A 21,481-nucleotide genomic window follows, 5' to 3' on the forward strand; every position below is an offset into this window, starting at 1 on the left:
GTTACTCAGTAGCTGTCTGAGTTACCAGATCAACTGTCATGATATTACAATGCTTGTGTCCAAGTAACCCTTATCTTATTTGATAATGACCCCAAAGCCCAAGAGTAGTTATGCTGGCAATTCAAATATATCAAAGTGAAGCTGTAAAGTATTTCCTGCAAGTGAAAGGTGAACATTTATCATAGGTACGTATGTAAAGGATAAATAGTACATACAGAGTTTGGCAATTCCTGCTATTTCAGGCATCCACTGGAGGGAATCTTAGAATGTAGTCCTTCCATATAAAAAGGCAATAATGTACTGAGCTTAAGAACCTCCAGGTCTTATAAGAGGCCACTAGCAAAACCAGCCAACAATTGCCCTGGAAAAAGGCATTATCTGCATTCTCCTGTTCAGGAAACAAATCTGTCTTTTACTCCAGAGAGATAAATAATGTCTCAGTTCTATCAGGCTACTTGCCATGCAAACGTCCTTGAAAAGATGGTTCCAGGCAAGAGGTGTCACAAGATTCAGTCCTCAGGAGCCCAGGCTGCAGCCTGGTGCCCTGTCAGCATTCCCAGCATTTTGAAGGCCATTCAAAAAGTCTGCCTCCCCTCTGGCTCTCACTCTGTGTCCCAGACAATAGCAAGGACCAAAGGGGTAAGAAAAGCATTCCCTCTCTCTTCAAGGACACTCTTTGGAAGTTGCCTATGACTTGGGCTTCAAATGGCTCTGCTTGGTTGCAAGGGAAGCTGGGAAATGAAGGGTATATAGTTAGTTAAAACTATTATTAAGGAAAAAGAGTGGCCAACCAGCCTCTCTGCTCTGCCTGGTCAGTTTAGCAATGGTCTGAGTCACTGAATGCTAGGGACCCAGGAACACACAATCGCCTTCCCAGGACACCCGGGGTCCATTGTCAACACTCTAGAATCAGGAGTCCTGTGGGGCTCGTCCCCATCTTCCAGGGCTTGTAGGCCACCTCCTTCTTGAGGCCTTGCTGCCAGTCCTCCCCTGTGCATGCTCCTCCCTGCGTGTCCCCACCCCCCTTCCCAGCCACACCTCCTCCACAGGTCCAGCTTCTCTGCTAAAACAGTGGGTCAGCGTGTCAGCAGCTGCCTGACCGTAGGCACAGAAAGCCTGAGGCCAGGGGGTGTGTCCTCCCCATCTCTGGGTGCTGCGTCTGGCGCAGTGCCCTCCCCCACGTCACCACCACGCCCAATGTCCAGGGGAGCTCAGCGGTTGGTTTAGGACTGGGGTGGGCGTGGCTAGAGCCTGAGGCTCCGCCTCTGCCTGGGCAGGACCCCATCACCTGAAGATTCCCAGGCCTGAGCCTCTACCAGGCTGGAAATGCCCTAGAGTAGGGTCTGGAGCCCCAGAATGCTTCTTCCTGTATTCAACCATTCACCGTCCCATCATTGCTCCAAACCTTGAAGAGCCTTTGGGGACAGAGAAGCATGAAGGGCATGACCCTGACCCCAGGGGCAGGTCCGGAGGCAGCAGCAGAGGTCCTCTCCCTATCTCTGCCCTTCTTGATTGGGCGATAGACAGAGCTGGACAGAGTGCCAGGAAGCTGGTGGTTGAGAGTCTGTGGGATCCCGAGGAGGATCCCCAGTGGCCAGGGGACAAGGCACATTGCCAGGAGATGCAGTGTGGTCGTGGAAGGCGGTCTTCCTACAGATGAGCAGCTGAGTCACCACGAACAGCCCCCGCAGACTTCCCCGTGAATCACCCCACCCTGTGCCCCTCGTCCAGGCGCAGGCCTGGGGAATTCTCCTCCGACCAGAGGAGGCCGAGGGGGAAGTGGTGGGAGGAAGGGGCTCCGAGCAGAAGCCCGGGGCAGATTTCCCACCGGGTCCTTTCCAGAACCACAGCCCGAGGGCAGCAGCTGAGCTGGGGCTGGCCAGCCTGGGGGCAGAAGTCTCCAGGTTTCCTGCTCTGCAAGGCTCCACACATGGGGGAGTCGGGAAAGCCTCCAGGGGAAGTTGCGTCAAGGGCAAGGGAAACTGCTTGAGCAGAAAACAATGGCCTCCCCCTCTGGGGCCCAGGAGCAGCGGGAGGAAGGGAATGGGCCCCAGCCTTGACGTCCTGCGCACACTCATCACCAGCCTGGGGCACCCGAGGCCACGCTGCTCCAGGGCCAGGGAGCCTGGCGGTGAGCAAGCAGAAGAGGCCCAGAAGCCAGTAAGCAGCCCTGGGCTGCAACAAGCCCTGGGAGAGGAAGAGCCCAGAAGGGGCTTCCTGGCTTCCGAAGAGTGACCAATGGTTTCAGTGGGCGATGGCCAGGGAACGGCCCACCTGGTGGTTGGCTATTGAACAGAGCTGAAGAAAGGTAGGGGTGGCCCGGCAGGTAGGAGGAAGGTGAGCCCAGGTGGAGCAGGTGCCGACGGCCACAGGGAACTTGGTCTTATCCAGAAGAGGGTTGGGGCTGGTGTCTGCAGCCTGGGTGAGGCCGCAGGGGCAGAAGAGGAGGCGGGAGCCAGAGCTGGCCTTTGTGACACTAGGCCTGTGACGTTAAGTGAGATGGAAGCCGCCGGAGGGTTTCTAGTGGAGAAAAATGATCTGATGTGTTCAAAGTTTCACTCTGAATTTTTTTTATTTTTATTTTTATTTTTTTAAAGAGAGAGTGAGAGAGGAGAGACAGAGAGAGAGAGAGAGAGAGAGAGAATTTTTAATATTTATTTTTTTTTAGTTCTCGGCGGACACAACATCTTTGTTGGTATGTGGTGCTGAGGATCGAACCCGGGCGGCACACATGCCAGGCGAGCGCGCTACCGCTTGAGCCACATCCCCAGCCCTCTGAATTTTTAGTTAAATGTAAAGTGGGTGTATTTTAACTGATAAAACAGTAAAAGTGTATGTACTTATGGTCAGGGGCAGTGTTTTGATACATTGTATACAGCATATAATATTGAATTAAGGTCCAACGTCTGTATCCCCAGTTGCCAGTCATGGAGAGGGTGTTCCAGACCCCTTCCTGGAGCTCTCAGGGTGCACAGAACGTGGGGGTTTTCTCTCATCGTCATTCAGTGCAGTTGCGCCCCAGGACATCCTGCTAACTCCCCTCGTACCACCACTTAGTACTCACTCACCAACCCGTCCCTCCACGGAATGTTTAAGTCTGACTCCCTCCCAGGCCTGGAGGCGACATAGTTCAGGAAAACCCACCACTGAGAACAAGGAAACACGTCAAAATATCCTAGAATATTTCCGTGTGAAGATATTAGATCACTAAACAGGCAGAGAGGGATCATGAGATCAGGATCTGGAAGAATTAAACCCAGAAGGATGATGGAGTACCAGGGACCCCTTCTCCCCAAAACAGGAATTGCCAATTTTGATATTTAAAAAATGAAAGGCTAAGAGCTGTGCCAGAGCTTTTCAAAGATTCCTGAGTCTAATAGGAAAGAATCGGCGTTCCGAGTGCCAACCAGAGACTTGGTGAATCTCCCAGGCTGTCAGCTGAAATACCCTCCAACTAGGAATGAGCCATCATCACAGGGTTTAAAACCCAGCTTCCAGCCACCCCAAGTCATCAGCAGCCTCTGATCAGATTAAAGTTATCTTGTATTCCTGAGCTCTCTAAGACCTGAGATAAAGTAAACCCTCCTTAGAGGGAGATAACATCGCCTTAAGCCTCAAACAACTTCCAAGAATTCTCACATACAGCGCCTGACATTCAGTCAAAAATAACCCAGAATTTAAGGCAAGGAAAATGATCAATATCAAAAGAAAATAGTTGATGATAGAAATAAATACAAGAGCTGGGATTGTGGCACATGTTTGTAATCTCAGGGAGGCTGAGGCAGGAGGACTGCAAGTTCAAGGCCAGCCTCAGCAATTTAGCAAGGCCCTGAACAACTTAAATGAAAACTAAAAAAAATCGGGGGATGTAATTCAGTGGTAAATTGTCCCTGATTTAAATCCTCAGTACAAAAAAAAAAAAAAAGAAGAAGAAGAAAAATAAAGAAAGAAAGACAATAGGATTCAGAGATCACAGATTATATAACATGTTAGTATGCTAAAAATGCAAATGGAAAAATAATAACTGAAAAGTTTCCAAGGCTAATGAAAGGCATCAAGCTACAGATCCAAAAGCACCACAAATCACAAGCAGTATACATAGGAAGAAAACCATAGAGGTACATTATGATAAACACAAAGAGAAATTCCTGAAGCAGCCAGAGGAAAAACACAAACTATCCTCAGGGGACAACAATAAGTAATTATAAGACTTGCAACAAACATGACAAAAACCCGAAGACAATGGGATGGATCTTTAATGTGATTAAAGAAGTAAGGTCAAGCGCACAGTGACGCACATCTCTAATCCCAGCAATTAAGGAATCTGAGGCAGGAGGATTGCAAATTCCAGGTCAGCCTCCTGAGTTTAGTGGGGCCCTAAGCAATTTAGAGAGACCTTGTCTCAAAATAGAAAGGATTAGGGATGTAACACAGTGGTAAAGTGCCCCTGGCTTCAGTCCCCAGTACCATTTAAAAAAAAAAAAAGTCAAAAAATAGAATTCTTTGCCCAGTGGAAACATTCTTCCATAATGAAGATAAAGAGAAACTTTGTAGGAAAGCAGAAACTGAATTTGTCATCAGAATATATGTACTAAATGCATTACTGAAGGGATTGATCTTGCTGTGGTCAAGAACAGGGAGGGATAGTTCAGAGGCCAGGAGACCAGTCCAGAGGTCACTGCAAGAGCATAGGCAGGATGTGATGGTGTCCAGGCCAGAGAGGTGGTCTCAAATGTGATGAGAAGTTGCCCACCTGTAAACCCAGCAGCTTGGGAGGCTGAGACGGGAGGAGGGTGAGTTCAAAGCCAGCCTCAGCAATTTAACAAAGCCCTGAGCAACTCAGTGAGACCCTATCTCTAAATAAAATACAAAAAAGGGTTGGGGATGTGGCTCAGTGGTTAAGTGCCCTTGAGTTCAATCCCCGGTACCAAATAAATAAATAAATAAAGTGATGAGAAGTAGGTATATTTTGGAAATGGATATGTTTTGAAAATGAAACTATCTCATTTTGCTGCTGAATTAAAATTTGGGTTATGAGAAACTGGAGACGTAGTCAGGGCGTCTCCAGTGTTGGGCCTGAGCTCCTGCAGAAGCCAACTTGTCTTTCAGGAAGGCGGCACCCAGCAGGAGCTGGTGTGGGCAAGTCCAAGGTCGGCTTTGGGAATTGCCAAGCGTGGGAGTCTGTTTGACAAACAAAGGCATGTGCCCAGGAACCGACTGATATTCAAGATCGAAATTGGTGAAAAGTCTAGACTAGAGGGTAAAATCAGAGAGCTGTCAATACGTCTTTGTTTCCTTTTTCCATCTTTCCCTCAGAAAAAGGCTGGTGATGACTGTGGTGGTTAAAATAGCTCAGACTTCACTCTGGCACGTTAGGCACTGTGAGCAATGTCACACGTGTGCTATTTCATTTAATCTCAACAAGTACTGTGTGAGCGAACGCCCATCAAGCCTTTTTACAGATCTGCAAACTGAGGCTTTGGGGGGGGCAAATAACCAAGACACTGGGTGACCCATCAGTACTGTCAACAGCCATTTGAGACCAAGGCTCAGCATTTCCTCTGCTGGTCTTACTCTAACATCTACTGATTGTTAAATCAGTACTTGGTACTTAGTACCTGTTTACCAAATGGATGAATGACTGGTGTCAATCATGGTGGAAATCTTCAGACCGGTCTTCACTGTGCTGCCCAGGCTTGGAAGATGAATGTGAGCCAAGGGGTCCAAGAGCACATGATGCTCCCACATACCCTGCAAGGGGCCCTCATTCCCACAAGGACCAGTCAGGTCTCCGTAATACCAGCCCACTTGCCAGAGGTCAAGGATCTCTGGCTGCCCCTCCCCAGAAAGTGTCTGTTTTCTGCTCCTTTTGTCTTCCAGAGCCCTTCCAAGTGACCCCAGGGATTCCAGAGCCTTCCCAGCTGGAGCATGGGGGGCTGAGCCCAGGATGGGCAGGAAGGGGGCTGGGTGGAGTACACATCATTTGCTACTTACAGAAGAGGAAACTGAGGCTCAGAGAGGAGAGTGCCTTGCCCAGGTCAGTGGGACAGGGCTGGTGACCTCATAGCACGGCGGCTGCTCCAGACAGCATCATCCGCATGCAGGCCAACTCATGACACTGGCAGGACAGTCACTTCTCTGTTTCCCTTTGCCAGGGCGCTGGGGACGGGCAGTGCTGCTCAGTGACAGAATGGGGACCTGCTGAGTCACAAGAGGACAAAAGAGCCTTTCCCAAGCCTGTCTGATGAGCCTGAAGTGACTACCTTTCATTTAATCCATAAAGGGCCTTACTGGACTGGCTCGCTTGGGGAGACCGAGGTCTAGGGCTCTGGTCACTCACACAGAGCTGCTGGGCAGCAGAACTGGGTCGGGAACACCCGTCCAGCTGCCTCCAAGTCGAGTGCCCTGGTCATCAGGCCACAGAGCTTCGCTGCCCTCCTGACCTGGAGCCTTCTCCCAGCTAAACCCTAAAGCAGGCAACTCGGTGACATTACTGTGGCCCCAGTGTGGCCAGCCACCCCCAAGTCTAAGTAACCCCTTCCCCCCTCCCCCTTCCCAGCCCCCCCCCTCGCTCAGCTCATCTCTGGACCCTCTGCCACGGGGCTACTTGGCTGCAGGCAGCTTGCCTGGCACCAGGGTCCCCTGGGTCTAGAGAGGGATGCCTGTCTGCTGACTGTGTCCTTGGTGAGTAGGGGGCGGGCCACCACGGAGGGAGCGGTCACAAGGTGTCCTCCGTAGCAGAGCACAGTTGTGTCAGGGCCAGGGGACCCTTGGTTTTCCACAGGACGAAACAGCTGTCCTGGGCTGGCACAGGAGAGAGCCCAGGCCTGTCTGGGCCCAGAGGTGGCAGAGCCCTCGTCCTGCTGTCAGGAAAGCAGCCGGTGACCTGGACGAGGAGGTGAGGAGGAGGTGAGGTGCAGGACGGGCTGTGGGCCGGGGGGGGGGGCCTGAGGGCCCCTGTTGCCTGTGGAGGCAGCACCTCGAAGCAGCACCCTGCCCCCCTTAGTTTAATCTCCTAAACTGATTTGTCAGCAGCAGGAAGTGACATGACAGCTTTCCTCACAAAAGGGAAACTCCTCCGCGTTACCATGGGGACGGAGGCCACTGTAGGATCACAGATTTATATAATCTTAAAGGTGTAGGCACATGATGTCATCCCCGATGGCCAGGAGGGAGGGGGCGGATGCCAGAGGCTGCGAACCAAAGCAAATGAGCACGACTACAAAATTCCAAGGAAAGGAGAGGATGCTGCGGGGGTGGAGGCGGGGAGGCTGGAAGAATCCTAGTCCAATAATGGATGCCTGGAGACCACAGGAAATCATGAGGCTTGCACTGATGCCTTCACCACATCTAGAAATAGAGATCGGGGAGGACCCTGCCCCTCAGAGCCAGTGCTCTGGTCATCTTAGTGGTGGAAGGCAGACTCGGCATTGCCAGGGTTATTGGGACCAGGGCAAGGGGATGGAAATGCTAGGTACTTTACATTCAGGGGTTCATTTCTTTCTTTCTTTCTTTCTTTCTTTCTTTTTTCTTTTCTTTTTTTTTTTGAACCCAGGGGTACTTAACCACTGAGCCACATCCCCAGCCCTTTTTATTTTTCATTTTGAGACAGGGTCTTGCTAAGTTGCTAGTGCCTCTCTAAGTTGCCGAGGCTGGCTTTGAACTTGCAATCTTCCTGCCTCAGCCTCCTGAGCTGCTGAAATTACAGGCTTGTGCTACCACACTTGGCTTCATGGGCCCATTTCTTCCCCACAAATAAAGCAGCTTCTATTTTCCTCATTTCAGACAAGGAAACTGAGGCCCTAAGGGAGGAATAGATTTTCCACCCCAAAATTCCACAGTGAAATCATGGTGAAGTTTGGTGGGTGGCCAACCTTGGCTTTCCTCACTCCTTCCAGCTGTTCTTTGCACTGAGCTGGACTCTTAGTCCTGTCTTCTTGTAGGCCTGGCCTCCCATCTCTGCAAGACGGTATACTTGCTGGATGACCATGGACATGTTACTTCATCTCTCTAAGCCTCAGTTTCTTCCTCTGGAAAATGGGTGTTGCGGTTGCATGTGAATGTGCACAGCCCTTAGGCTGTGCCTGACTCATGGTGCTAACTCTAAAAGTGACAGCTGTCACTCTCTCATTCTCAGTATCAGGTGATGAAGTTGTCTCTATTTCAGGCTGTCTCTGTCAAACAGTTTAATAGAGTGAAAGTACTTCTTTTCATCAGGAGGTACTCATCTTTCCCCCCCCCCCCAAAAAAAAAACAGTGTCAGGTCCAATGGGACGTTTCCTGGAGGCCTGGACGCTGCGATCCAGCATATGGACCTGTCCTGAGTTGCAGGGGTTGAGCTGTGGAAAGCGCCGGCTGTTTTCACTGGCGGCTCCCTAAGGCAGCTGCTGTATTTTTCCACTGAGTGGATCCCACTGGAGATTAATTTTGGCTCACCCCTGCCAAGTCAAAAGTGAAGGCCCAGGCCCACAGGGAAGTCAGCCATGACATCTACCACCGACGACGTCGCTGGTACATTTCCACGAAGGGAGATGTTTGCAATAGTAAATTTCTAGGGTTGGATGAAAACAGTGGGTACAGTTTGTTTTGAAAAGCAGGAACACACTTGCCATGAGCCGGAAACCCAGCCAAGGAAATGAGCTTGCCAGGCCCCGGGAAGCTCTCACATCTTAGAACACAGGGATCTTTTAGGGCCTGCAGGTCAAGTGCCAGAGGTGGACCAACAGGGAGAAGTCAAGGACACCAATTGTGAAAGCCCTTGAAAGCCGGGGCTGAATGAGGACCGTGGCTCGGGGTGCTCCTAGTTCCGTGGAATGGTGTGTTTTCTTTTCTGCGTCCCCCGGCACTTTGTCCAGAAACAAGCACGTGGCAGCAGGCACCCAGGACCCAGCCGCCCAAGAGCTCTGCAGTTCTTTAATTCACCATTGTGCACTGGGTTGTGGGTTGGTTGTCAATTATGCCACCTCCTTCTTAGCCTGCTTGGCAGGAGGGTAAAAATTCAGAATACTGCCCTGTAGCAAGTCAGACTTAATTGCCTATCTTCATTGAAATTACCAAATCAGAGTAGCAAGGGACCCAAAGGAGGCAGCAGACACAATGTTGTTTCTGTCTGCAGAGGTTGGTGTGGAGGTCCCCGACATCACACTAGTTGGGGGGGGGGTGAGGCCTTACAGAGCTTTCTCTGGATTGGGCCTGCTCATATGCCATTGGATATATTTGTTTTGCAAAAGTAAAGCCTTTTTTCAAAAGCAAAGAGAGACTGGCAGGTGATAAAATGCAAAGCACATAGAAATTAAAAACAAAACAACAACAACAACAAAAAAAACGGGTTCCAACTGCCCACTCCTGCCTCGCAGCTGTGCAGGGGTCCCAACATCTTTTGCAGATAAAGATGCAAAAGACCTGGTTAGGGTTTCCTGGCGCCACAGCACCCACCATCTTGCACAGAGGAGCACATTTATGTCATGTTCTGGAAAAACACAGTTTTCCTAACTCCAGCACAGCTGGGGGTGGGGACATGATATTAACCAGAGGAAGGTGGAAGGCATGAAGCAAAAGGGAACCCAGGCAGATGGCCTTTTCTTCCTTGCTCTGGACACTTGGACTCCCTGGGTGACATAATAGGTTGGTTACCAGGCTGCTGACAAGGACACGGCAGGGGGTGAGGGGACACTTTGACCCTGTACAAGCATTCTGCCTTAGCACTGGTGTCTTACCCTAGCACATTCCCTGGCGACCCAGTCACCTCATGGGACCCAGGGGCCACCAAGGAGTGCAGGATCAGATTCTTCAGGCACTGGTCCAAATGCTTCCCTCACTAGCAGGACAGGGATCAGGCAGGGTTGCCAAAGAAACAAGCATTGAGATTTTCATAGAAATCACATAATTTATTCTGTTGTATAAAAAAATTCATCCTTATATAACAAAATGTCTTCTTAGAAGAAGGAATATATTATTTCAGGTCATAAATAACCAGCAAACACACAACTGTTGGCAACTAAATAAACCAACACTGGTGTTTTCCACCAGTGGTGAGAACAGACCTGCTCAGATCTATTTACAAGATAGTACAGTACTGAACACAAAAATTGAGGTATTTGGTTCTTCTAGGAGTAGACACATTTGTGAAGGCAGACCGCCTACGGGAAAATAAATAAGGTATATTCTCATACATATATGTCATCGGGAATGGTAATACTGGTAGGTATGTCAAGCATCAAGTTTCTAGAAAAAACGGAAGCAAGCAAAAGAGAAAGCAGCTCACACACGGAGTCCTTTCTCTTCTGCCCCATTTTGTCACAGGGACTTGATGTACCCACTGTATATTGGTCCGCAACGTGCTGAGTTCAGCAAATGTCTTGACGCTGTCACCATGGCAACTGCTCAGAACCCAGGGAACTTGGGTGAAATTAAATAAATAAGGACCAGCACCCACAAGCCCATCTCTGGAGTTACTGCCTCTCTTCTGGAGGAAGAGCCTGTGGTCCTGGAGGGATGGAATCTCCTCACCTCCAGGGCCTTTCAGCAGCTGGGGGAGGTGGTGATGGGGCTCTGAAGGTAGCTGAGGGCACTGTTCGTGGAGTGGACAGGGATGGAGACGGGGAAGTTGAAGACGGTGGTGGTAGAGGTGCCCCGGTCTAGCACAGCCATGGCAGGGCTCCCGGCCTCGGCAGAGCAGTGCGGGGCCAGCACCTGGGACTCGAACTGTAGCAGCTGGCCCATGAAGCTGAAATTGGGGGAGATGATGCTTCGCCTCTGCTTCACGAACTCAAAGGCCTCATCCAGCTTCACCCGGTTAGTCCTCATGAGGTAAGCGAGGCAGATGGTGGCTGACCGGGAAATGCCCGCCTGGCAGTGGACAAACACCCTTCCCCCTGCATTCTTGATGGAATCTGGAAGACAAAGGAAGCCAGAGCTCAGGAGGAGGACCCCAGCCAAGAGTGGGGTGTGCAAAATGTCATGCGTGTCCTAGCCAGGGGGTCAACATCACCTCACGCAGCCACTGGGCACTATTCATGGAGGGAACATGGGCATTAGGCAAAGGACAGCAAGGGATTTAAACCCAGACAGTGTGCCCACTTAGCAGATGGATCTTCAACAAATCGATCCACCTTTCTGAGCCTCAGTGAAGTGGGACATCAACTTCCATATTTTGCAGGGACACTATGACACCAGATTAGTATCTAATGTCTGAAAGGCTCAGATAGGGATCATTCAACTGAGTCCTTGCCAAAGGGGCTATGCTGTCACCCAAATGGGGAGGGGCAGAAATGTCCCAGGTGGCACTGCTCACCTATGAAGTCTATGGCCTCGTTGAACCAGGAGCTGATGTCCGCCTTGTGGTTGTCCTCCACAGGAATGCTCTTGTACTGGTAGTGGCCCTCAAAGTGGTTGGGGCAATTGGCCGAAACATTGATCAGGGCAGTGATGCCCAAGGCATCCAGCATGTCCTTGCGGGAAGCATGGTAGGCACTGCCCAAGTACAAAAAGGGCAGGATCTCCACTGGGCCACCCTGAAATCCAGAAAAATCCAGCACTCATCAAGCCTGTTCCAAGCAAGCACCAGTGCCCACACCCACAAAACTCCCTGCCAGAAAGTGAGTTCCAGATTCCGGGGGCCCTTCCAGGCTCTGCTGATGGAGTATAAATAAAGTGAGCAGAAGCCCATGTGCCTGGACAGGGCCAGCAATAAGGGACTCGGCTTCATCAGACCCCTCAACAGGGGAACAATAAGACCTCACGTTGTTCCTGTTATAAAGCCGCAGTCACTTTCTACATTCTTACTGGCACTGATGTCCCAGGCCTTGGCCAGCTCTTACTTCTTCCTTCTGGTTTGGGCCCCTACTAACCTGGTCGTAAAGTGGGGTGCTGCAGGAACTGCATCCAGATTCTGCGCTGTCAGGGACACTAGTACTCAGGGGAAGGCTGAGCCCCATGGGGGTCGACTGTTTGCTACAGAGCTCCGGACAGGAAGCTGAAAAAGCTTCATACCCTCCTGGGAAGACAAAGACATTTTTTTTCCATTAGAACCACGGGAAGGGAGCACCTTGAGACAACTCCCCCACCCACCAGGGGCTGGGAGTTTACATCCAAGAGGCTCAGGCAAGTCTTTGTTCCTAGAGCCAAACAAAGCCAGTGGCATGACCTCAGAGACAGGACGTGGGCGCCCAGCGCCGCAGGTGGGGCTGCCCCCCGCCAGGAGCCGAGGGCCAGGGGTCCCTGTACACGGTCGGCGAGGCGCTCCCCAAGGGCGTACCTTTGAGGAGGAAGACTTGCGCGGCCCGCGCCTCGCGACAGAGCGCTCCAGCGGCCAGGGCCAAGGTGCTGTCGCGCTTGGCGCCGTCCAGGGCGACGCTGCGTTCGTCCAGCAGAACCACGGCGTGGTAGGAGCCAGCCAGCAAGCGGCCGCGAAGCTCGCCGTTGGGCACGATGTGTTCCAGACCCATGGTGCCCTTGGCACGGCGCCGCACGATGGTGCTAAAGCGCACGTTGACGGAGCCGGCGATGTGGCCGGCATTGAACGCGAAGAAGGAGCGGCAGTCCAGCAGCAGGCACTGCGCCGCGCGCTCCCGCAGCAGCGTCCGCAGGCCTCCGGCGTCCAGCGTGCCCACCTCCATGACCATGGCCGGCCCCAGCGCCCCCAGCGTGCCCGGTCCTCGCTGCTCTTTGTCCTCGGAAGTCAAGGGCAGGGCGGCGGCTTTCGAAGAAAAGCCCGACCCTGAGTCTCTGCGCCGAAACAGAACCTGCTCTCGGACCTAGCAAGGGACGCTAGCGGGACTCCGGGCCTCGCTCGCTCGCTGCTATCCCGTCTGCCCTGCGATCGGTCCCAGGCGCCGGTCTGTCGTCTCTTCCTTCGCACTGCGCTCGGCCGGGGGCGGCGCGTTTATAAGCGGCCTGTGGCGGGGCGGAGCGGGCGGGCCGGCGGGGGGGAGGGTTTGTTTGTTTGAATGGTGATCACGTGGTGAGCGGTGACGTCACCCGCCCGCTCGGGCCGGGCGCCGCGCAGCCAGAGGCAAAGACGTCATCGGCCTCTAAACCGGTCCGCTGCGGCGCGCTGGCTCGCGCCCCGGCCCCCGCCCTGCTGTCCGGCTGCGCCCTCCCAGCCGCCCGCGTCCCCCAGGCCCGGCCAGCCGCGCTCTCCGGAGCCCGCGGGAGAAGGCGGCGCGCTGCCAGGCTAGGGCTGAACGGGTCGCCAGCGGCTAGGAGGGCGCGCCCCGTGCCACCTGCGGGCGCCCGCTGCCCTCCCCGGCTTCGGAGACCTCCTTCTCGACCCCCGCGATTTTGCATACAGACGGGCCCCTTGCTCTCATTGCCTTCCCGCCGAGGGGTGGGGAAACTGGGGTTCCCAAGGAGAAGTGACCAACTTGCCCAGCATCACGCTTCCGGGTGGGTGGGGTGGGGGCAGCAGAAAGGACCCCGAGATGAGGGTTAGAGAAAACTGATGACTTTGTCCCCACTTACATGTGTACTTAGGTCGGCCAGGGTGAGTCGGGCCGGAGAGGTTCGGGAAACGTCTTCCTGTTTCCCAGTTTATACTGTAGCTTTAATTTCTTTCTTTCTTTTTTTAAACTACGGGCGAGGAAAATGCCCCCACTGAAAAACTGTCCTGCCTGCTCAGGTGGTCCCCAGAAGAGGTGAGCCAAGGACGAATCGGGGGCCGGGAATCGGGCGGCCCTCGAGGCTGACTTCGGATTCCGGGGGTTCAACATGTGGGGGAACCCGGGCGACCCACCGCGCAGCCCGACAGCGCCCCCGAGGGGCCGCCGGACACGCTTTGTCTCCTTGGCTCAAGACCGCGCTTCCCCGTGCCTTTCCTCATTCCACAAATATGCGCTGATAGAGCGCCTACTGTGCGCCAGGTTCGGGGGGCTTCAACCCCCACACGAGCCTGCCGGCCCGCCTGCCACTCCCTGACCCCTGCCATCTGCACAGGCCGAACCCGGAACCCCATCCCGCGGCGCTCTGGGCGGGTCGCCAGGACCTGCACCCAAACGCCAGGCAAGACCCCCTGCGGGACCTGCCCCCCAACCCCAGGCCCCTGGGCAGCCGAGCCCGCGGCGGTGACATGGACGTAGTAGATACACAAACATAAACATTGCGCCACCCGCGCTGGGGTGCCGAGTCAGGAACATTCTGCGGTTTCCTCCCCTGCCCTGGGGGAGGGGCTTTGCTGGCCACTCTGTGTCGTTGCTCCGGGGATCAGAACAACTTCTGCATTTGCCTCCCTTAACTTAAGTGCCCTCGCAGGCGCAAACTTTCCGCCTGGGTTCTTCTGGAAGTTCAGGACACTGAACTTTTTGTTAAAGGGCATTTTCTACCTTCCTCTGACCATAGGTCGAGGAAAACACCAAAGCAGTCTTCAGATAAGAGCTGCGCCCTCCCGGTATCTCAAAAGAGAGAAAGAAGGCGAAGACATTCTTTATTTGTTTATCCTACTTATTCAGCTGAGGACCTCAACATACTTTTTGCATTGACTCATTCAGTGTCAGCTGCTGGTCTTTTCACTGCATACCGACTTGATTTGTCCCCATTTTTTTTTTTAACCAACAACATTCATTATGCCTTCCCCTGCCCAAATTTTTTCAGAAAGACAGCTTTTTATACAAATATCATGGTGGTAGCATGGCCCTGCCCTGGAGCCTGGCATCTGTGCCCTCTGGGCTTGCCTTTTACCCCTTGTGTGAAAGGGCAGAGAGGGGAGGCTGGAACCCCTGCTGCTGGTTCACTGCTCCTTTCTGAGCCTCCAGGGCCACCTCCATAGGGTGGGCCTACAGCAGCTGACCTTGTGGCTGGCGTGAGGCCCTGGAGGTGGGTATAGGCAAGCAGGGTCCAGCTGCCTTCTTCTTATGATTCCCCAGCACTGGCATCCGAAGGTCACTGCCAGGCCCAGCTCATGGGAGACTCTCAGAGATGTGGGTGGGACAGCTCAGCTCAGGGAAGTTTTGTCCTTGACCCCTACAACACAGGTCATTGGGTCACCTGCGCAGAGACATGGTAAAAGTGTAGCTGCCTAGGTCCTATATGACTCAGGAGCAGGGGACAGAGCCAGAGAGAGGCTGGCACAGTCAGGTGAACAGAGACCATAGTCCACAAGGGCAGGGCAGAAAGACAGCTGTGGGCCTGGCTGTCATGGGAAGAAGCAGGACGTAGACCCAGGCGAGAGCTGGGCCTTTCTCACCTGGTTCCCTGTTCTTATTGGGCTTGGGGATAAGCCTGGTGGCTGCAGGGGTGAGGAGGAGGAGCCTGGACTCCCCACCTTCAGTGTGTGGCCTTGAAGCCACACCTGGTGAGCCCCCTCCCGTAAAGGAGGGAGGGAGCAGCGTGCTCCTGGCCCTACTTGGAGCTGGCTTTGGATCTGTCTTAGGATCACAGGAAAGGGGGAGGCACTCCCACGAATGGCAATCAGAAAGCGGACCTGGCCACCATCTGCCTGGTGCCTGTGGGCAGGCAGCTCATCAGTTCTGAGCCTCAGCTTCCCCCTCTGTAAACTGGGAATGATGCCCACGTAGGACAAAGACAAACTGGGAGGACAGGGCCAGGGTGGACCACACCTGGGTCTGCTCACAGGAGAGGGGACAGAGCCCCAGCTACGCGCGCTCTCTCTGAGTCCGCAGCCCCTTCACCATGTGGTGGTCATCAAGCTCAGGGACCTCTTGGGGCTCCCTGTGTCCCACCCCATCCACAGCCCCACGGGGTCCTCCCTTGGCTGGCTGTCCCCCTCAGCTCCCACTCCTGGCTGACACTGGTGGGTTGGTTTCCTCGAATGTTCTCCTTCTTTCCCACCAGGGCCCTTGCTCACTCTGCCCTCCTTGTCCAGCCAGAATGCCATCGGGTCTTCCACCACACAAGACGTGAGGCCAGAAGTGCTGTCAGGGAGACTCCCCTGAGTCTTCCACATCTTCCTCCTGGGCCTGGGGGACCTGATGTCTGATTGGGTGAAAGGGTGAAAGTCACTCACTTGACAGCGGGACTGTCTTCTCCCCTCCAGGTCCCCCACCTGTTGCCTTTGGTGGCACACAGTCGTTCCACAATATGTGAAAAGGTAGAATTTTTTGAGAAAAAGGCAAAGGAAGACTTTGCTAGCAAAAGAGAAACACAGGGGACTCCTGTCCCAGAGGCTATGATTCTGCCCATCAGCAGCAACAGGGGGCTTTTAAAGAGGTGATTTAAAGGCTGCATTTCCCTTGTTCTCTGTCTGGAGTTGAATTCACTTGTTAATTGGGGAGATGGTCATTTCTGAGGCCCTCTGGTACCATCCCCCAGTCTGGACTTCCTATGGTGGGTGTGTCCTCAGGACGGATAACTCTGCCTGGGATGGGGAGAGAGGTAATCCTAAACATGTCCATTTTAAAAATCAATTGCAGGGCTGGGGATGTGGCTCAAGTGGTAGCGCGCTCGCCTGCCATGCGTGCAGCCCGGGTTCGATCCTCAGCACCACATACCAACAAAGATGTTGAGTCTGCCAAGAACTAAAAAATAAATATTAAAAAAAAAATTCTCTCTCTCTCTCTCTCTCTCTCTCTCTCTCTCTCTCTCTACTCTCTCACTCTCTCTTTAAAAAAAAAAAAAAAATCAATTGCAGTGGCCGAGCAGCAAGGGCTACATCTCAAGCATAAAGTGGACACTGCTGCATTGCCCCACGGTCCAGTCTACCTTCTATGTCTGTGAAAAAACGAGCGACGACATCTCCAAGCTGCTTCCTGCCGAAAGGGAGCAAAGTTGGGGGAAGTGACCCAAAGTTCTTGTGGGGCATGGACAGGGAAGGGCATTCAGCATCAGAGCCGTCCAGGGGTCCAGTATAAAATGGCGGGTAACTGGACAAGGCGTGCACAGGGCAGGCACCATGCACATGGCCAAGGGTGGCGCGACTTTACTGGGTTGAGCTTCCTTTATTTTGATGGACCACAATGGAGCAACCCCCTCTGTTCAGGGAGAGGGTCGGATTTTTTAAATGTTGAAAAATAGCAGAAAAAAAAGGGCTAGAACTCACGCCTATTGATTGAGCCTTTCCTCATGCCGGGCCCTAGAAGGTGGCCTTTCCTGAGCTTGTGGGAGACCCTGGGGGTTGCTGATGGACCTCAAAGTTTAGAAAGGAAATAGGCCCGAGGGGTGACCTGCCCAAGGTCACACAGCTGGTAACCGTTAGACACAGATCGAAACTCTGTTTGGCTCAAGAGATGGGCCCAGGCATCCAGCCAGGTCACCCTGCTGTGTTGAGGCCTCAGTCCTTCCAGCTGAGGCCAGGCAGCCACTGGCCAGAGCCTTAGCCTCCCAGCTGGCTCTGCACTCTCCTCCCTGAGTAGAGAGGGCAGTGCCTGGAACCAGCCTGGGGACTCCTAGGACCCCAGCTGGACCCTTAGGGTCCCTGCACCTTTCCACAGCCAGCCGTTCAGTGTGTGGCCCCAGGCAGGCAGACTTAGCGCCACCCAGGCCTACACTGAATGGCTGGCAAGGGCTGACCTCACCCTCCACACCCAAGGATTAGGACAGAGCCAACTGCTATTGCGCAATCCTTGCAAACCATCCCCACAGTCAGGGCTGGGAGCCTGCCGAGCTGACCCAGCTCCTCCAGCTCCCTTATTTGAAAGACAAGGACTCAGAGAGGTTAGGCAACTCTTCCCAAGTCACACAGTGTTCAGAACATTGGAACTAGTCAGTGTGGGTGCGTCTGTGTTTTCAAAATCTTCAACACTGTTTATCTCTGGAGGGTGGAGTTACTTTCCTTTTCTTCCTTGTAAATCTCAAATGTGTAATTTTGGTAAGCAAGAGGAAAAGGAAAAAAATGTTAAAAGGCAAATATATTTAGGGCAGCAGCGTTCTTCAAACCGAGCTTGTTGAACTGCAGGGTTGGAACACAGCTCGCCCACTTCCCAGCTGTGTGTGGCGGGGAATGTGGCTTCTATGACACTGCCTGGTTGATAAAATGAGAATAAGGAATGCGTGTCTCTTGCCGGGCCCCAAATGAAGAGCCCAGAGACAGGATCAGCAGCCCCCAGCCCATGTGCCAAGACAGCCCCCCGCCTCTGCACAGCTCACAAGGGTAGTTTTCATAATTTAGATGACGGGGGCAAAAACAATTGAAAGAAGCCTTGTATTTTGTGACAGGTGAAAGTCACAGGAAATTCAACTATGGGTGCTTATAAATAAAGTTTTATTGGCACATAGGCCCACGCATTGGGACGGAGACTGTGGTTTACAAAGCATGAGGTACTCAACTCTGTCGCTTTAAGGCAGAGTTTGCTGACCCCTGATCTGTGCTGAGACCCACAGCTGGCTGGAAAGGGGTTTGGTGGCATCAGGAAGGGCCAGCCTTGTGCCTGTAGCCACTCGGGACTTGTGAGGCCCTGTTTAAGGCAGTCACTGCTTCTGCTGTGTTTCCTTGTATGGAAGGCACGCGGTTCCCAGGCGGGACTGTGACTTAGGAGTGGGGACACGTCACCCCTCAGTGACACGGCAGGCCATGGCACTTTTCTTTCTTGGTGGTGTGTGGGCTGGTGAAGAGCCCTAGAGCCGACGACACCCCGGGTCCCACAAACCCAGCAAGGTAGCCAGGCCCAGGGTGGGAAAGTCACCTGGCCAATGACGCTCCCGCAGGGATCAGGCCCCTTTGCTCACAGCACCCAGGTAGAACGTGGGGGGCCAGAGAAGGGCCTGGGACAGGCTGACGCAGAACAGGGGCTCTGGGCAGCGGGCCTCTGTCACCTCCCACCTCCCTCCTGTCTCCTGGGGCCTCTGTCCCCCTCCTTCCCCTAAACTGGGAGCAGTGACAGCCCTGAAGTCCCTGCTGAGGGTCCATGTCTGTGGAAATAGCCACCCTAGGGTTCCCCGCGGGGACATGTGTTCTGCCTCTTGGTCCCCAGCACAGAACTCAGAGCAAGGTTGGCTGGACACACACAGGGGGACAGCACAGGAGCCGGAGGCCCGACCCGCAGCAGGGCCTGGTGACTCAGGCTGCTGCCCTGGACAGAGGACGCGCCTGCCCACCATGGCCGGCCACACCCCTGCTGCTGGCTGGGGGCCGACGCCTGGCCCAGAAGTGACAGCCCTCTGAGGGCTCTTTCTTTTCCTTTTTTTTTTTTTTTTTTTAACAGAGTATGAATTGAGATATAATTTCCTTTTCATAATTAGAAAGCGCTCAGTAATTAATGCTGGCAGGGCGGGGGCAGATGAGGTCATACTTCATTCCCCCTCTTCCCTGGGGAAGCAGGAGGCGGCGCTCTGGGCAGTGTGCTCGGGATCATGGGTGAGGACTCCAAACTGGGAAGGCCAACCTTGCCTTTTTGGGTAAGTTATTTGGGGGACATTCCTGGGAATAGTGATGACTGCTGCTATGAACCTGGCTCTTGACCAAATGCTCCTCCTGTGATGGTGACACACACTCTGTGAGGTAGGGGCCCTTCCCCACCCCCTTGAGAAGACATGGGGGCACCGAGGCCCAGAGAGGTTCAGTAGCTTGTCCAAAGGCACACAGCGAGTGCTCTGTCCCTGCCCCCTAAGTCCTTGTCCTTATCTCGCCATGGCACAGGCAGGCGTGGCACGAGGGAGGGGCGTCCACCATCTCACTATTTCTTGTGGTGATAACTTGTAGGAGGCTGTTTCTAGGTCCTAAAGGAAAGGGGGAAGGAAATATCCCCCGAACTTGGGCCTTCTACCTGCCCCCCCCCCGACTCACTGAGCCACAGTGGACAAGTGACTCATGCGCTGGCCTTGGCCTCAGTGGGTTTGGCCACCCATGGAGAGTGAGGTCACACCCCCAGTGCCCTGATGTGTTCACAGCCTCCTTCTTCCAACTGCAAGGCAGGAGAGCAACAGGCCTGGTGACCTGAGGTCAGGGACAGGAGAGCACAGTGTGCTGGGGTGTCCCCGAGCTGAGGCGAGGCTCACTTCTGGCCTAAGAGGCCTCCAGGGGCCTGTGTTCGTCGGCCAGGGCTGCTGTGGCAGAGCACCGCGTTCAGGGTGGTCCAGCTCCGGAGACTCGGGGACCTGGGGGCTGAAGCCTGAGGTCAGGAGGATGGCGGGCTTGGCTCCTTCCTCGGGATCCAGGGACAATCTGATGCCTGCTTGTCACAGGGCTTCTGGTGGCTTGCTAGCCGTCTCTGGCCTTCCTTGGCAGCTTGCAGGCATGCCACCCCACCTCTGCCTTCATCTTTTTTTATTTTGGGGGGGATACCAGGGATTGAACCCAGAGATGTTTACCCACTGAGCCACTTCCCCAGCCCTATTTTGTATTTTATTTAGAGACAGGGTCTCACGGAGTTGCTTAATGCCTCAGTTTTGCTGAGGCTGGATTTGAACTCGAAATCCTCCTGCCTCAGCCTCCTGAGCTCTGGGATTTTTTTTGAGACAGGGTCTTGTTTAGTTGCTGAGGACAGCCTTGAATTTTCAATCCTCCTGCTTCAGCCTCCTGACTCACTGGGATGACAGGCATGTGTGGGGAGCCATTCTCACACGTGATCGGGTGCCTCCCGTTAAGGGTCTGAGGCACTTTGGCAAAAGTCGAAGTTTTTCCCGGCCCTTTCCTGATGAGAGAGCCCATCTGTGTTGGGGTGTGCCTGACCACTGACCCCGGGGACCCAATCACTGACTCTGACCTTGGAGTGCAGCCCCCCCTCAACCTTCATTGGATGGAATTCTCCCCTGAATCTCTTGTTCCCTAATAAAAGGCTAGTCCCCGGCGTGCTCTCTCTCTCTCTCTCCTGATAGCCCTGAGTAATCCTTGCTGCCCTGCTGGGCGGCTAGAGGAGCGAACCAGAGAGGGGAGCCGTCTCGGACCTAGTAATAGAAATAAGGTAATTGAGTCTTGTGTTTTTATTTCCATCTCGTCTAACTAACTTTATGCCTAGAACCTCATTAATGAAACCACTGCGCAGGCCACGTGGTAGAGGCATGCACCACCACACCCGGCTTCAGCCTTCATCTTCACGCATGTCTGTCTGTCTGAACTACCTCTCCCGCAAAGGATACCAGTTATTGGGATTAGGACCACCCTAATGCACTCGTTGTGACTTGATTACCTCTGTAAAGACCATATTTCCAAATGAGGTCAGGTTCTGAGGTAGGACTGCGGTATAACTTGGGTTAGGACTTGAGTGTATCTTTTGGGGGACCCAATCCAACCCATTGTAGGACCCATTCCTCAGAGACCCCGTATATATACACACAGTGGAGCTGTGTGCCTCCCCTGTCCTGGAAGACTCCGTGCCCTGAGGCCTGCCCTCAGATGTCCCTTTGGCCCAGGTCAGTAGACTGTCTAGCACAGTCCTTGAGAAAAGAATGAAGGTGGGCTGTTTTGTTTGGTTTTGGTTTTTTCCCTGGAATTTAACAAGTTGATCATGAAGTTGATATTAAATAACAGACAATCAAAAATAGCCAGGAATGTTAAAGAAGGGCTGTCACGGCCTCCTGTCGGCCACCAGGCAGGAACGCACACCTCGAGCCTGTTGGGAAAGTGGACGTGGAAGGCAGAACAGGGGGCCCAGGG

General features: G+C 53.5%; 1 protein-coding gene across 1 annotated transcript; it reads right to left on the reverse strand.

Moving 5' to 3' along the window:
• Window positions 1-9,877: 9,877 nt before the first annotated feature.
• Window positions 9,878-12,876, reverse strand: Dusp1 (dual specificity phosphatase 1). Its single transcript, XM_077797841.1, has 4 exons — window positions 12,257-12,876; window positions 11,850-11,995; window positions 11,294-11,513; window positions 9,878-10,892 (listed from the first exon to the last, which is right to left on the reverse strand). The coding sequence occupies exons 1-4, from the start codon at window positions 12,621-12,623 to the stop codon at window positions 10,522-10,524; spliced, it is 1,104 nt and encodes a 367-aa protein (XP_077653967.1). The 5' UTR covers window positions 12,624-12,876; the 3' UTR covers window positions 9,878-10,521.
• Between the last annotated feature and the right edge of the window lie 8,605 nt (window positions 12,877-21,481).

This window comes from Urocitellus parryii, chromosome 1 (assembly GCF_045843805.1).
Source record: "Urocitellus parryii isolate mUroPar1 chromosome 1, mUroPar1.hap1, whole genome shotgun sequence".
Taxonomy (NCBI): Eukaryota; Metazoa; Chordata; class Mammalia; order Rodentia; family Sciuridae; genus Urocitellus; species Urocitellus parryii.

Excerpts from the sequence above, each read along its gene's own strand:
- Dusp1 (XM_077797841.1), bottom strand. The coding sequence starts at position 12,623 with ATGGTCATGGAGGTGGGCACGCTGGACGCCGGAGGCCTGCGGACGCTG. Across the intron at positions 11,996-12,256 it reads GCAAGTCTTCCTCCTCAAAG|GAGGGTATGAAGCTTTTTCA; the intron begins GTACGCCCTTGG and ends TTGTCTTCCCAG. Across the intron at positions 10,893-11,293 it reads CGAGGCCATAGACTTCATAG|ATTCCATCAAGAATGCAGGG; the intron begins GTGAGCAGTGCC and ends TTTGTCTTCCAG.